General features: G+C 49.4%; 1 protein-coding gene across 1 annotated transcript; it reads right to left on the reverse strand.

Moving 5' to 3' along the window:
• Positions 1-527: 527 nt before the first annotated feature.
• On the reverse strand, positions 528-15,203 carry LOC116980240 (zinc finger protein 239-like; the record flags this gene model as incomplete). Its single annotated transcript, XM_033032294.1, has 2 exons — positions 15,057-15,203; positions 528-1,292 (listed from the first exon to the last, which is right to left on the reverse strand). Coding segments are annotated over exons 1-2 (912 nt in total), but the record flags the coding sequence as incomplete, so codon positions are not given.
• Positions 15,204-16,865: the final 1,662 nt, after the last annotated feature.

Below are 16,865 nucleotides of genomic sequence, written 5' to 3' on the forward strand. Positions count from 1 at the left end.
CCGCTGTGGGTACGCCGGTGCTGCCACAGGCAGGACATGCGGGTGAAACCCTTGAACACTCAGCGCACACAAAGGGTCTCTCTGCGGTGTGTATCCGCTGGTGCTCCTTCTGCCCCCATGCTCTCTTGTCACAGTGGCAGCAGCTGCTCGCCGGCATGGGTCCGCCGATGTTGCCGCAACCCCCGCGAGCTGTCAAACTCCTCACCACAGTACGGGCAGTCGTAGGGCTGGCCACTGGTGTGCACGCGCTGGTGTATCAGGGCGTGGGAAGCCATGGCAAAGCGTTCTCCACACACCGGGCTGGGGACGGGATGGTCGCTGGCGTGCACCTCCTGGTGGGACAGCAGCTTGGAGGAGCGGGTGAAGCCCTTGCCACACTGGGCGCAGGTGTAGGGACGCTCGCCGGTGTGGATGCGCTGGTGGGACAGCAGCTTGGAGGAGCGGTTGAAGCCCTTGCCGCACTGGGCACAGGTGTAGGGACATTCGCCGGTGTGGATGCGCTGGTGGGACAGCAGCTTGGAGGAGCGGTTGAAGCCCTTGCCGCACTGGGCACAGGTGTAGGGACGCTCGCCGGTGTGGATGCGCTGGTGGCTCAGCAGGTTTCTGGAGCGGGTGAAGCCCTTGCCGCACTGGGCGCAGGTGTAGGGGCGCTCGCCGGTGTGGGTGCACTGGTGCTCCAGCCGGTGACTGGACCGGATGAAGCCCTTGCCGCACTGTGCGCAGGTGTAGGGGCGCTCACCGGTGTGGGTGCGCTGGTGCCTCAGCAGGTTGCTGGACTGAGTGAAGCCCTTGCCGCACTGGACACAGGTATAGGGGCGCTCGCCGGTGTGGGTGCGCTGGTGCACCAGCAGTTCATTGGACTGGGTGAAGCCCTTGCCGCAGTCTTTGCAGGTGTAGGGGCGCTCGCCGGTGTGGGTGCGCTGGTGCCTCAGCAGGTTGTTGGAGCGGGTGAAGGCCTTGCCGCACTGGACGCAGGTGTGGGGCTTCTCCCCGGTGTGCACGACCCTGTGCTCCTTCAGGTGCGTGGACAACTTAAAGGCTTTGCCGCAGTCGGTGCAGGTGAAGGGTCGTTCACTGTTGTGCATCGACCGGTGATCCCGCAGGTTTGACAACCAGGCAAAGCTCTTGCCGCAGGTGGAGCAGCCATACGGCTTCTTGCCCGTGTGCACCTGCAGGTGCATCTCCAGGTCATTCATCGTCTTGAAGCACTTGCCGCAGTCTGAGCAGGTGAAAGGACTCTCGACGGAGTGCACGCGGTTGTGCCGCAGCAGGTGGCTGGAGCGAGCGAAGCTCTTGGAGTGCGGACTCCAAGCAGTCAAAGGGGTTCTCCCGTGTGCACCCACCGGTGGATCTCCAGCTGACTCGGCTTCTGCGAGGCCTTGCCACACACGTCACACTCATAACGCTTCTCCTTGTTGTGCCGCGTCATGTGGTCCTCCATCGAAGCTCAGCCCGCACACTGAGCAGATGGGGAGGGGGGGTCACGTCACCCTGGCCGCCCTCAATGGCCGCTCACGTCCCCGTCTCTCCGTCCACAGCAACGGCTCCTAAACCCAGCAGGAGGGAACACAGAGGGTCAACAAGCTGGCAAACAGGAAATTACTGGCACATATTGGGTGCGTTTATGGTGGAGGAAACCGTTATATAATTCTGCGCGGCAAAGTAACGCAGCGGTACAGTTGCTGCCTCACCGCCAGAGACCCGGGTACAATCCTGACTACGGGTGCTGTCAATGTGGAGTCTGTACGTTCTCCCCTTGACCATCACCCATTCATTCTCTCCACAGTTGCTGTCTGATCCGCTGAGTTACTCCAGCACTTTGTGCCTATCTTCTCCAAAGATGCTGCCTGACCTGCTGAGTTACTCCAGTATAATCTCAATCTCCCTCTCTCTCTCTCTCTCTCTCTCTCTCTCTCTCTCTCTCTCTCTCTCTCTCTCTCTCTCTCTCTCTCTCTCTCTGTCTCTCTCTCTCTCTCTCTCGCTCTCTACCTCTCTCTGTCTCTCTCTCTCTCTCTGTGTCTCTCTCCCCCACTCTCTCTCTCTCTGTGTCTCTCTGCCTCTATTCTGTCTCTCTCTCTCTGTCTCACACCGTCTGTCTCTCACTCTAGAAACATAGAAAATAGGTGCAGGAGGAGGCCATTTGACCCTTCGAGTCAGCAGCGCCATTCATTGTGATCATGGGTGATAGTCCCCAATAAATAACCCGTGCCTACCTTCTCCCCATATCCCTTGACTCCACAAGCCCCTAGAGCTCTATCTAGCTCTCTCTTAAATCCATCCAGTGATTTGGTCTCCACTGTGGCAGGGAATTCCAAAAAATCACAACTTTCTTGGTGAAAGTTTTTTCTCACCTCAGTCTTAAATGGCCTCCCCTTTATTCCAAGACTGTGACTCCTGGTTCTGGAGTCGCCCAACATTGGGAACATTTTTCCTGCATCTAGCTTGTCCAGTCGTTTTATAATGTTATATGTTTCTATAAGAATCCCCCTCATCCTTCTAAACTCCAGTGAACACAAGCTTTTCAATCTTTCCTCGTATGACAGTCCCGCCATCCCAGGGATCAATCTCGTGAACCTACGCTGCACTGCCTCAGTCACAAGGATGTCCTTCCTCAAATTAGTAGACCAAAACTGTACACAATACTCCAGAAGTGGTCTCACCAGAGCCCTATACAACTGCAGGAGAACCTTTACTCCTATACTGAAATCCTCTTGTTATGAAGGCCAACATTCCATTAGCTTTCTTCACTGCCTGCTGTACCTGCACGCCAACTTTCAGTGACCGGTGTACAAGGACACCCAGGTCTCGCTGTACCTCCCCCTAACCTAACCCCATTGAGATAATAATCTGCCCCCTGGTTTTTGCCGCCAAAGTGGATAACCTCACATTTATCTATATTATACTGCATCTGCCACGCATCTGCCCACTCACTCAACCTGTCCAGGTTACTCTGCAACCTCCTAACATCCTCTTCACAGCTCACACTGCCACCCAGCATTGTGTCATCCGCCAACTTGCTAGTGTTGCTCCCAATTCCCTCTTCCAAATCATTAATATAGATGGTAAACAGTTGCGGCCCCAACACCGAGCCTTGCGGCACCCCAGTCGCCACTGCCTGCCATTCTGAAAAGGACCCGTTCACTCCTACTCTTTGCTTCCTGTCTGCCAACCAACTTTCTATCCATGTCAACACCTTACCCCCAATACCATGTGCTCTAATTTTAGTCACCAGTCTCCCGCGCGGGACCTTATCAAAGGCTTTCTGAAAGTCTAGATACACTACATCCACTGCATCCATTTTACTTGTCACATCCTCAAAAGGTTCCAGAAGATTAGTCAAGCATGATTTCCCTTTCATAAATCCATGCTGACTTGGACTAATCCTTTTACTGCTATCCAAATGCCCCATTATTACCTCTTTAATAATTGACTCCAGCATCTTTCCCACCACCGAGGACAGACTAACTGGTCTGTAAATCCCCATTTTCTCTCTCGCTCCTTTCTTGAAAAGTGGGATAACATTAGCTATCCTCCAATCCACAGGAATTGATCCTGAATCAACTGAACATTGGAAAATGATCACCAATGCATCCACTATTTCTAGAGCCACCACCCTGAGGACCCTGGGATGCAGACCAACAGGCCCAGGGGATTTATCATCCTTCAGTCCCATTAGCCTACCCAATACTATTTCTCGCCTAATTAAAATTTATTTCAGTTCCTCGACCCCCTTAGATCCTCTGTCCTCCAGTACATCTGGGAGATTGTTTGTGTCTTCCTTAGTGAAGACAGATCCGAAGTACCTGTTCAACTCTTCTGCCATTTCCTTGTTCCCCATAATAATTTCACCCATGTCTGCCTTCAAGGGACCTACATTTGACTTTGCTACTCTTTTTCCCTTAACATATCTAAAGAAGCTTTTACTGTCCTTCTTTATATTCCTGGCCAGCTTCCCCTCGTACTTCATTTTTTCAGCCCATATTGCCCGTTTTGTTTCCTTCTGTTGTCCTATGAAAGTTTCCCAATCCTCTGGTTTCCAGCTACTCTTTGCAGTGCTATACATCTTTTCTTTTAGTTTTATTCTATCCCTAATGTCTCTTGTCAGCCACGGTTGCCTCCTACTCCCCTTAGAATCTTTCTTCCTTTTTGGAATGAAATGATCCTGTGTCTTACGGATTATGCCCAGAAGTGCCTGCCATTGCTGTTCCACCATCATTCTTGCTAGTATCCCTTTCCAGTCTACCTTGGCCAGCTCCCCTCTCATGCCTTCATACTCCCCCTTGTTCAGCTGCATCACTGCCACTTCCGATTTAACTTTCTCCTTCTCAAATTGCAGATTAAAACTAATCATATTATGATTATTGTGACTCTCTCTGTCTCTCTCTCTGCCTCTCTATGTGTCTCCCTCTGTCTCTCCCTCTGTCTTTCTCCCTCTCGCTATCTGTCCCTTTCTCTCTGTCTCTCACTCTCTCTGTCTCTCTCTCTCTCTCGGTCTCTCCGTTCTCTCTCTCTCTCTCTCTCTCTCTCTCTCTCTCTCTCTCTCTCTCTCGATCACTCTCTCTCGATCACTCTCTCTGTGTCTCTGTCTCACTGTCTCTCTCTCTGTCTCTCTCTCTCCCACTCTCTCTCTGTCTCTCTCTCTCTCTCTCTCCCTCCATCTCTCTCTCTCTCTCTCTCTCTGTCTCTCTCTATCTCCGTCTCTCTCTCTCGACATCTCTCTGTATCTCTGTCTGTCTCTCACTCTCTGTCTCTATCTGTCTCTCTCTCTCCCTCCCTCTGCCTCTCTCTCCGTCTCTCGGTCTCTCTCTCCCTCTCTCACTCCCTCTGTCTGTCTCTCTCTCTCCTGACTCTCTCTGTCTCTCTCTCTGTCCCTCTCTCTCTCTCTCTCTTCCCCCTCTCAGTCTCTCTATAACTCTCTCCCTCTCACTATCTCTTTCTCTCTCTGTCTCTCCCAATCTCTCTCGGTCTCCCTCTCTGTCCCTCTTTGTCTCTCTCTCTCTATCTATCTCTGTCTCTCACACTCTCTCTCTCTCTCTCTCACTCTCTGTATTTCTCTCTGTCACTCTCTCTCTCTCTCCCTCTCCCTCTGACTTTCTCTCTCTCTTTCCCACTGTCTCTCTCTCTCTCTCTCTCTCTCTCTTTCCCTCTCTCTCTCTCTCTCTATCTCATTCCCTCTCTCTCTGTCTGTTTCTCTCTGTCTCTCTATCCCTCTCTCTCAATCTATCTCTCTCTCACTGTGTGTCTCTCTCTGTCACTCTCTCTCTGCCTGTCTCTCTCCCACGCTCTCTTTCTCTCTCTCCCTCTCACTCTGACTCTGACTTTCTCTGTCTCTCTCTGTCTCTCTTTCCCACTGTCTCTCTCTCTCCTTCTTTCTCTCTCTCTCTCTCTCCCTTTGTCTCTCTCTCTCACTGTCTCTCCCTCTCCGTTTCTCTCTCTGTGTATGTCTGTCTCTCTCTGTCTCTGACACTCAGTCTCTGACTCTCTCTCTCTCTGTCTCTCTCTCTCGCTCTGTCTCTTTCTCTCTCTCTGTCTCACTCTCTCCCTCTCCCTGCCTCTCTCTCTGTCTCCCTCTCTTTCTCTGACTCTCTCTGTCTCTCTTTCTCTTTCTCTCTGTGTCTCACTCTCTCTCTCTCTCTGTCTCTCTCTCTCTGTATCTGTATCTCTCTCGCTGTCTCTCCCTCGCTGTCTCTCTCTCTCCCCCTGTGTCTGTCTCTCTTTCTTTTTCTCTCTCCATCTCTGTCTCTCTTTATCTGTCTCTCTCCGTCTATCTCACTGTCTCTCTCTGTCTCTATCTCCCTCTGTACCTGTCTCTCTTTCCCTTTCTCTCTCCCTATCTGGAAGCCGATTTGGTTTTTACTGAGAATGTTGTGTTTGTTAAGGAAATCCTGCATTCTGTTATTTATGATACTGCAGAATAACTTCCCTAGGCAGCTACTGACACAGATGCCACGATAATTATTTGGGTCTAATTTGTTTTCACTCTTATAAATGGGTGAAATAAGCCCTTGACACCAAATATTAGGGAAATAAACTGAACGTAGTATGATGTTGAACACTATGTCCTGCATCTCCGGAGTGCTGTACTTGAGCATTTCATTTTTGATGCTGTCTGGACCACAGGCTTTCTTTGAGTGGAGAGATTTTATTTTTATGGTCAGTTCTTCCAAGGTAATTGGAGAATCAAGAGGGTTTTGATAATCTTTAATTACTGTTTCTAGTGTTTGGAGTTTTTCTTTGATATGGGAATAATTTGAGTTAATTGTATTTATTGGGTTGTCCTTATATAGATTTTTGAAGTGTGGTCTCCAGATATCACCCTCCTGAATTGGTAGTGTTTGTAGTTTTGTTGTGCTCAGGTTATTCCACATATCCCAAAATTGGTTTTGATTTATGGAATTTTCAATTTCTTCAAGTCTCTTGTATGTGGACGGCGCGACTCTCGTCAGCAGCGGCCTCTGCAGTCCGTCTGCGTTTTTTATTATTTTATGTCTATGTTTTTATGTAGTTTTTGTTATTTTTTGTTGGGGTATGTGTGTGGGGGGGGGGGGGGGGGGGGGTGGTGTGGGGAGGTTGGGGGTAACTTTTAAATCTCTCCCTGCACGGGAGACCCGATCTTTTCTTTGTCGGGTCTCCGTTGTCGTTGGGGCTGCAACGAGGAGCGGCCTCCAACAGGAAGACCGGGGGCTCTGGTGCCGACTACTCACCTCACCGTCGCGGAGCTGGCCGAGTCCAGAGCGGGTGGAGCTGTGGTGGACGCTGCTGCGGCCCGACCTCTGGAGATTCGGTGGCTGCAACTGCGGGTTTGGCGGACGGCGACACCGGGAGCCCGCGGGTCCCTGGAGGGAGTCCGCTTTTCAGGGCTCCCGCAACGGCGACTTCTCCCGCCCGAGTTGCGGGGTTGAAGAGCTCCTGGAGCGGGGCCTACATCACCGCCCCGCGCGGCTTGGAATGGCCGCGGGAGTTTGCGAGCGCGCGCCGGGGGCTCTAACACCAAGACCCGGTGTGCGACCTTGCATCACCCGGCGTGGCTTTAATGGCCACGGGACAATTCGCCATCGCCCGCCGGGGGCTTTGACTTTGACTCTGACATCGGGGGGGAGAGTGCAGTGGAGAGATAAGTTTTTTTGGCCTTCCATCACAGCGATGTGATGGATGTTTATGTAAATTATGTTGTGTCTTGGGTCTATTTGTTTGTAATGTATGGCTGCAGAAACGGCATTTCGTTTGGACCTCAAGGGGTCCAAATGACAATAAATTGAATTGTATTGTATTGTATTGTATTGTGAGTGAAGTTTTGTCTTTAGTTCCTAATCGTGTGTTTATACATTTTAAGAGTTTCATTATATCTAATACGTAAGTCTGGGTTGTTTGGTTGACGGTGTTTTTGGTTCGATATTTTCCTCAGGTCTTTTCTGACACTTTTACACTCATGGTCAAACCATTTTTCATGGTTGTGTTTTTTGATAATTTTTCTCTTCTGTTTCACAAGGTCAGCTTTGATGGATCATATTAATGTCATGCATAGCCATGTTTACACCATCTCTAGTAGTCTCATATGGGTTTGTCTTGAATTTCAGTATTTTATTTGTGAGATCGGGTGAGTTCAGGGCCATGATGAATTTATCTCCACTATCTGAAACCCATCTGTAAGTCTGATTTAGTTTATACAGCTTACTGGGTTCCTTTTTTACGTCTTTAGTTTGAACAGGAAATTTTAGGTACACGTTGATTTGACTATGGTCTGAAAGAGGGGACTGCTGCCTAACAGTGAATGCACTGATAGTGCAGGGGTCTATGTCAGTAATTGCGTAGTCTACCACGCTAGACCCAAGAGCTGAGGAATATGTAAACCTTCCCAGCGAGTCCCCTCTGAGCCTACAATAAACTATGTACAGGCCCAAGGATCGACAGAGATGCACTACCTCTCTTCCACTTTTATTTATTTCACAGTCAAGGTTGTTTCGGTTAATGATAGTTGGTGTGACATACAAGGGGGTTTGACCGAACACATGGCTGTTGCCCTGTGGTCTATGGAATCAGGTTCACATCCGGTCCTTGCATTCAGGTCTCCACATAGTAGCACATTTCCCTGGGCCTGGAAATGATTGATTTCCCTGTGGAGAGTTTCAAATATATCCTCTTCAAAATATAGCGATTCTGTTGGGGGTATGTAGGCGGCACATAGATATATATCTTTTCCAATTATTCCAATTTTTTAATCTACTTTCAACCATATACAGTGGCTTGCAAAAGTATTCATACCCCTTGAACTTTTCCACATTTTGTCACGTTACAACCACAAACGTAAATGTATTTTATTGGGATTTTATGTGATAGACCAACACAAAGTGGCGCGTAATTGTGAAGTGGAAGGAAAATGATACATGGTTTTCAAATTTTTTTACAAATAAAAAACTGAAAAGTGTGGCGTGCAAAGGTATTCAGCCCCCTTTACTCTGATACCCCTAAATAAAATCCAGTGCGACCAATTGCCTTCAGAAGTCACCTAATTAGTAAATAGAGTCCACTTGTGTGTAATCTAATCTCAGTATAAATACAGCTGTTCTGTGAAGGCCTCAGAGGTTTGTTAAGAGAACATTAGTGAACAAACAGCATCATGAAGCCCAAGGAACACTCCAGACAGGTCAGGGATAAAGTTGTGGAGAAGTTTAAAGCAGGGTTAGGTTATAAAAAAATATCCCAAGCTTTGAACATCTCACGGAGCACTGTTCAATCCATCATCCGAAAATGGAAAGAGTATGGCACAACTGCAAACCTACCAAGACATGGCCGTCCACCTAAACAGGCTGGGCAAGGAGAGCATTGATCAGAGAAGCAGCCAAGAGGCCCATTGTAACTCTGGAGGAGCTGCAGAGATCCACAGCTCAGGTGGGAGAATCTGTCCACAGGACAACTATTAGTCGTGCACTCCACAAATCGGGCCTTTATGGAAGAGTGGCAAGAAGAAAGCCATTGTTGAAAAAAAGCCATAAGAAGTCACGTTTGCAGTTTGCCACAAGCCATGTGGGGGACACAGCAAACATGTGGAGGAAGGTGCTCTGGTCAGATGAGACCAAAATTGAAGTTTTTGGCCTAAATGCAAAACGCTATGTGTGGTGGAAAACTAACACTGCACATCATCCTGAACACACCATCCCCACTGTGAAACATGGTGGTGGCAGCATCATGCTGTGGGGATGCTTTTCTTCAGCAGGGACAGGGAAGCTGGTCAGAGTTGATGGGAAGATGGATGGAGCCAAATACAGGGCAATCTTGGAAGAAAACCTGTTAGAGTCTGCAAAAGACTTGAGACTGGGGTGGAGGTTCACCTTCCAGCAGGACAACGACCCTAAACATACAGCCAGAGCTACAATGGAATGGTTTAGATCAAAGCATATTCATGTGTTAGAATGGCCCAGTCAAAGTCCAGACCTAAATTCAATTGAGAATCTCTGGCAAGACTTGAAAATTGCTGTTCACAGACGCTCTCCATCCAATCTGACTGAGCTTGAGCTATTTTGCAAAGAAGAATGGGCAAATATTTCAGTCTCTAGATGTACAAAGCTGGTAGAGACATACCCCAAAAGACTTGCAGCTGTAATTGCAGCGAAAGGCTGTTCTACAAAGTATTGACTCAGGGGGGCTGAATACTTTTGCACGCCACACTTTTCAGTTTTTTATTTGTAAAAAAATTTGAAAACCATGTATCATTTTCCTTCCACTTCACAATTATGCACCACTTTGTGTTGGTCTATCACATAAAATCCCAATAAAATACATTTACGTTTGTGGTTGTAACGTGACAAAATGTGGAAATGTTCAAGGGGTATGAATACTTTTGCAAGCCACTGTATGTGATTTCCCGTTTTATTGATGTAATGTGACTGTCTAGTTCTTCTTTGTACCACACCAAGACCCCCCAGATGTTCTGCCCTTATGTATATCAGTAGTTTTTACTGAGGGCACCATGACTTCATGGTACCCTGAGGGACAGTGAATGAACGTATCCTTTCGGTATCATGTTTCTGTTAATATCATTATATCAGTGTCTTCTATAGACTTTAGGAACTCAGGGTTCCCAGTCTTCATCCCGAAGGTTGAAGAGTAGAGACCCTGGATATTCCAGCAGCCTATATGGAATGAACTCATTTATTTTGTATTTAAAGTCTCTTCTTTTTTAGTTTAAATAAAACCTATTTTGTGGGACAGGTGCGAAAACACTATTTTTTTCTATAATTGGGGAATGTTAGGTACAGTTCTCTCTCTCTCTCTCTGTCTCACTGTCTCTCTCTCTCTGTCTCTGTATGTCTGCTTCTCTCTCTTTCTATTTCCCTCACTAACTCGCTGTCTCTCTCCGTCTCTCACTCTGTCCCTCTCTCCCTGTCTCCCTCTCTCTCCCTGTCTCTCTCTCTCAGTAACTATCTTTGTCTGTGTCTCTCTCTCTGTCTCTCCCTGTCTCTCTGTATCTCTCTCTCTCTCCCTCTGCGTGTCTCTCTCTCCCCTTTCTCTCTGTCTCTCTCGGTCTCCGTCTCTCACTCTTTCTCAATAGACAATAGGTGCAGGAGTTGGCCATTCGGCCCTTTGAGCCAGCACTGCCATACAATGTGATCATGGCTGATCATCCAAAATTGGTACCCCATTCCTGCCTTCACCCCATATCCCCTGACTCCGCTATCTTTAAGAGCCCTATCTAGCTCTCTATTGAAAGCATCCAGAGAACCTGCCTCCACCACCCACTGAGGCAGAAAATTCCACAGACTCACCACTCTCTGTGAGAAAAAGTGTTTCCTTGTCTCCGTTCTAAATGGCTTACTCCTTATTCTTAAACTGTGGCCCCTGGTTCTGGACTCCCCCAACATCGGGAACATGTTTCCTGCCTCTAGCGTGTCCAAGCCCTTAACAATCTTATGTTTCTCTCTCTCTCTCTCTCTCTTCCTCTCCCAGTCTCTCTCTCTCTCTCTGTATCTCTTTCTGTCTCGTTATCTGTCTCTCTCTTTGTTTCTCTCTCCCTTTCCCTCTCTGTCTCTCCCCTCTCTCTCTGTCTCTTCCTCTCTCTCTGTCTCTCACTCTCTCTCTGCCTCGCTCTCCCCCTCTCCATCTCCCTCTCTCTTCCTCTCTCTCTGTCTCTCACTCTCTCTGTCTCTCTCTCACCCTCTCCATCTCCCTCTCTCTGTCTCTCCCCTCTCTGCCTCTTTCTCTCTCTCTCTGTTTATCTCTCTTTCTCTCACTCTTTCTGTCTCTCTATCTCTCTCTGTCGATCAGGGATCTGTGTTGGGTCCTTTGTTGTTTGTCATGTACATCAATGATCTGGATGAAGGGGTGGTAAATTGGATTAGTAAGTATGCAGATGATACCAAGATAGGGGGTGTTGTGGATAATGAAGAGGATTTCCAAAGTCTACAGAGTGATTTAGGCCATTTGGAAAAATGGGCTGAAAGATGGCAGATGGAGTTTAATGCTGATAAATGTGAGGTGTTACACCTTGGCAGGACAAATCAAAATAGGACGTACATGATAAATGGTAGGGAATTGAAGAATGCAGTTGAACAGAGGGATCTGGGAATAACCGTGCATAGTTCCTTGAAGGTGGAATCTCATATAGACAGGGTGGTAAAGAAAGCTTTTGGTATGCTAGCCTTTATAAATCAGAGCATTGAGTATAGAAGCTGGGATGTAATGTTAAAATTGTACAAGGCATTGGTGAGACCAAATCTGGAGTATGGTGTACAATTTTGGTCGCCCAATTATAGGAAGGATGTCAACAAAATAGAGAGAGTACAGAGGAGATTTACTAGAATGTTGCCTGGGTTTCAACAACTAAGTTACAGAGATAGGTTGAATAAGTTAGGTCTTTATTCTCTGGTGCGCAGAAGGTTAAGGGGGGACTTGATAGAGGTCTTTAAAATGATGAGAGGGATAGACAGAGTTGATGTGGACAAGCTTTTCCCTTTGAGAATAGGGAAGATTCAAACAAGAGGACATGACTTCAGAATTAAGGGACAGAAGTTTAGGGGCAACATGAGGGGGAACTTCTTTACTCAGAGAGTGGTAGCGGTGTGGAATGAGCTTCCAGTGGAAGTGGTGGCGGCAGGTTCGTTGGTATCATTTAAAAATAAATTGGATAGGCATATGGATGAGAAGGGAATGGAGGGTTATGGTATGAGTGCAGGCAGGTGGGACTAAGGGAAAAAATTGTTCGGCGCGGACTTGTAGGGCAGAGATGGCCTGTTTCCGTGCTTATATCGTTATATGATCTCTCTGTCTCTGTCTATCTCTCCGTCTCTCTCTCTGTTTCTCTCCCTCCCTCAATAGCAGGAATGTCCTTCCTCAAATTAGGGGACCAAAACTGCACACAATACTCCAGGTGTGGTCTCACTAGGGATGGAGGGAGAGGGGGGGGGGAGCCAGAGAGGGGGAGAGAGAGGGGCAGGGGGAGAGAAACCGCCTGCAAGCGCCTGTGCATGCTCCCCCTGCTGCATTAAAGGGGATGCATGCTCCCCCTGCTGCATTAAAGGGGATGCATGCTCCCCATTAAAGGGGATGCATGCATCACTGGCTGCATTGCTCCCTCCCACGCAGCGCTTCCCCCTTACCTGCTTTTTTTTGCAGCTGGATTCCCGCACCACTTCTGGTTGAGTGGCGAACGTCTTGTCCAAAGATCATAGAGGAGCTATGTCTTGTCCACAAAGGCGCTTCCGGTGAGAGAGGGGGACACTTTAGGGCGGCGCACCGTCGCTGGCAAAGCGGGACGGCGGGTCTCATGCGTCCGGGTGGAGGGCGAAATGCCGAATGTTGGTTCCGGGGTGGTTGTTTGTTGTTTTTTGAGGGGGAGGGAGAGAGGGAGGGAGAGGGAGAGAGGGAGGGAGGGAGGAGAGAGGAGAGGAGGAGGGGAGGGAGGGAGGGAGAGAGGAGAGGGCGGGAGGGAGGGAGAGAGGGAGAGAGGAGGGAGGAGGAGGAGGGATGAGAGAGGAGAGGGAGGGAGGGAGGGAGGAGAGAGGAGGGAGGGAGAGAGGTAGAGAGGGAGGGAGGGAGGGAGGGAGAGAGGGAGAGGGAGAGAGAGAGTGAGGGAGAGAGGGTGGGAGGGAGGGAGGGAGAGAGGGAGGGAGGGAGGGAGAGAGGGAGAGAGGAGGGAGAGGGAGGGAGGAGAGAGGGAGGATGAGAGGGTGGGAGGAAGGAGAGGGAGAGAGGGAGGGAGAGAGGGAGAGGGAGGGAGGGAAGGAGAGAGGGTGGGAGGGAGGGAGGGAGAGAGGGAGGGAGGGAGAGAGGGAGAGAGGGAGGGAGGGAGGGAGGGAGGGAGGGAGGGAGAGAGGGAGAGAGTGAGAGGGAGGGAGGGAGAGAGAGAGGGAGTGAGTGAGGGAGGGAGAGAGAGGGAGGGAGGGAGGGAATGAGTGCGAGAGAACGTTTAGGAGACTGAAAAGTTTTTAGTAAGTTTTGGAGAGATTGAGGGAGAGGGAGCAGGAGAGAGAAGTATTCACCTCTCCCTCCCTCTCTGGTCGTCACGGTGGCCCAGCGGTAGAGTTGCCATTTCACGGCGCCAGACACCTGGGTTCGATCCCGACCACGGGCGCTGTCTGTGCGGAGTTTGCACGTTCTCTCCCCGTGACCTACGTGGGTTTTCCCCGGGCGCTCCGGTTTCCTCCCACACTCCAAAGACGTACGTGTGTGCGGGTTTGTAGGTTAATTGGCTTCTGTTAAAGATTGTAAATTGTCCCCTAGTGTGTGTGTGTGTGCAGGATAGTGTTAGTGTGCGGGGATCGCTGGTCGGCACGGACTCGGTGGGCCGAAGGGCCTGTTTCCGCGCTGTATCTCCAAACTAAACTGGACCAAACTGGTTGAAGAACATAATTCAAACATCGAGTTGTCCACAAAGTGTAAAAGATGTTTTCATTTTATTTGGAAAGGCCACTAAAGACAACAGAGAAAAGAGTTGAGTATAGGAGCAAAGAGGTCCTTCTGCAGTTGTACAGGGCCCTAGTGAGACCACACCTGGAGGATTGTGTGCAGTTTTGGTCCCCTAATTTGAGGAAGGACATTCTTGCTATTGAGGGAGTGCAGAGAACGTTTAATTCCCGGGATGGCGGGACTGACATATGCTGAGAGAATGGAGCGGCTGGACTTGTACTCTGGAGTTTAGAAGGATGAGAGGGTATCTCATTGAAACATATAAGATTGTTAAGGGTTTGGACACGCTAGAGGAAGGAAACATGTTCCCGATGTTGGGGGAGTCCAGAACCAGGGGCCACAGTTTAAGAATAAGGGGTAAGCCATTTAGAACGGAGACGAGGAAACACTTTTTCTCACAGAGAGCGGTGAGTTGCTAAATTTGTTAAAGCTACTTTGAATCCCACAGCCAGACATATAAAACGGCTATTTTTCCATGAGTAGTAATCAAAAATCTGTTGCCTCCTTTTGCTCTGATAATTCATTTACTTCACATGTTTAATCGCTAATGTGTTATTATTAATGTTTAATGTTTTATATGTCATTCCTAACTTTCACTGTAAGTCATGTTGTCACTTGCGGGCGGAGCAACAATGCAAATTCCTTGTATGTGAATACATGCCAATAAACTTATTAATTCATTCATCATTTACGCCTCTGTGCCCTCCTTTCCTCTCAATCCCTCCCTCCCTCCCAACAGGGCGCTCTCCGGGGAAGAACCCGGGGTCAGCAGTGCTCCAGGGGTGAGATTAAGGAATGATGGAAGATTGGTCAACTATGGAGGTTGACAACAAAATGACTGCTGGGGAAAGAGGAGCGAGAGAGAGATAGAGAGAGAGAGGGAGATGGGGAGAGAGAGGGAGAGAGAGCGAGAGGGTGGGAGGGAACGAGGGGAGGAGGAGGGAGAGGGTTTCGTGAGGAGGCAATAATCCCCAGACACGCATGCATACACCTCACCTCCCTCTCTCTACCCGTTCTCTCCCTCCTCTCTCTCTCCCACTTTCACTGTCTATTCTCCTCTCATTTCCCCAAATAGTCACGTTCACTCCTTCCCCCTCTCTCTCTCTCTCTCCCCCCCCCCCCCCCCCCCCCCCCAACCCCGCCATTTTAGCTACTGGCGGCCAGCCATTGAAATCAATGAGAGTGAAGCCGGGGGCGGCCATTTTGGATGCTGGCATTTCCCTGTGGAGCTGCAGGTGGCCATCTTGTTTACTGGCAGTCTGCCATTGCAGTCCATTGGTAGTGAAGCCCCGGGTGGCCATCCTAGCTACTGGCAGCCTTCTTTTTTTTTCTCTGTCTCGCTCCCTCTTTCTTTCTCTTTCTCTCTCCCCTTCTCTGGCTTGCTCTTTTCCTTCCCTTCTCTCTCTGTCCTTCTCTATCTCCTTTCCCTCTCCTCTCCAGGTGACGGCCATCTTTGGTCAGGGCACATTGAAGTCAATGGGAGGTGAGATCGGGGAGGTGGCCATCTTTGATCAGGGCACGTCCATAGAAACATAGAAATTAAGTGCAGGAGTAGGCCATTTGGCCCTTCGAGCCTGCACCACCATTCAATATGATCATGGCTGATCATCCAACTCAGTATCCTGTACCTGCCTTCTCTCCATACCCCCTGATCCCTTTAGCCACAACGGCCACATCTAACTCCCTCTTAAATATTAGGGAGGTTTCACGGCAGTCGGGTCACGACCCATGACCCGCACTGTTGCTACGCTACACCAAATGGATTACACGCGATGAACCGCAGGTACCATTGTTTCCAGCGTAGCGGGCCGTTAAAACCCACTGAAATTGTCAATTTTTATGCTGCAAATAATTATGGAAATTGGGATAAGCGTGTGAGACATTTAGCCAACTTCACAATTCCAAAAGTGAGGAGAAATGACGGAAGATAGAAGCGAGAGCTGAAGGGACAACAACAGCCAGAGTGCTTGGCGAACATTGGCCGTTTGCTCACTGCATTTCATCAACTAAGGCATTATTTGTGTTTTTTCTCGATTCCTTTGGCATCTAAAAAGTTTCAGAAGTGATAAATCTGGCTAAAATTTTAAAATCGCCCATGTTTCTCAAGTGGGTTTTTATATACAAAATGAAAACGCATCTGAAGAAAAATTTTCAACCAGATTTATCACTTCTGAGACTTTATAGATACCAAAAGAATCAAGAAAAAACACAAATAATGCCTTACTTGATGAAATGCAGTGAGCAAACGTGATAATTCCCGATATATTCCACTTCCTGAGGAGGCGCTGTCCTGAACGGCTGCCTGTCCTGCAGCTGTCCGTTTTTTCCCCTTCTTTTTTATTATTTTTAGTTCGTTAAGTGTACAGTCAGGGGGTCTAAATCTTTTATGTGTGGGGGGTGGTGGGGGGAAGGGGGAAACTGCTTTTCTAAGTCCCTACCTGGTCGGAGGGGTTGCCTTCCTCCGAGCAGCGTCTTCGACCTGTCCTCGCGGCCTACCAGCGGGTCCTGGAGCGACGTTTCCCTGAGGGGACCTGGCCAGAACGTCGGCATTGGCGGCGGCGCAGAACATCGGCTTTGGCGGCGGCGGCGCAGAACATCGGCTTTGGCGGCAGTGCAACGCTGGAGCGCTATTGCGGAGCGGGCGATGCCTTTCCTGGGTCACCGCGCTGGGACTCCAGTATGCTTGGTACCGCCGAGGAAAACATCGTGGAGCCGCGGTTCTGCGGAGCGGCCAGCTGCGACGTTGAACTTACATCTCGCCGAGATCACCAGTGTGCGGAGCTCCGTCTGGCGTGGTCTGTTGGCTGGGAAGCCGCAGGCTCCGGTGGGAAGGCGGCCGTTCCTGGCACCCCAAGCCGCTGGGGGTTCTCCCGACGCCGGAGTACCATCACCCGGCGAGAACATCGGGCGCCGTGGCGGCGACTGTGGAGGCCTCAATAGGCCCGACTATGGGTGGACAAGAG

Source organism: Amblyraja radiata, chromosome 14, assembly GCF_010909765.2.
Source record: "Amblyraja radiata isolate CabotCenter1 chromosome 14, sAmbRad1.1.pri, whole genome shotgun sequence".
In the NCBI taxonomy this organism is placed as follows: Eukaryota; Metazoa; Chordata; class Chondrichthyes; order Rajiformes; family Rajidae; genus Amblyraja; species Amblyraja radiata.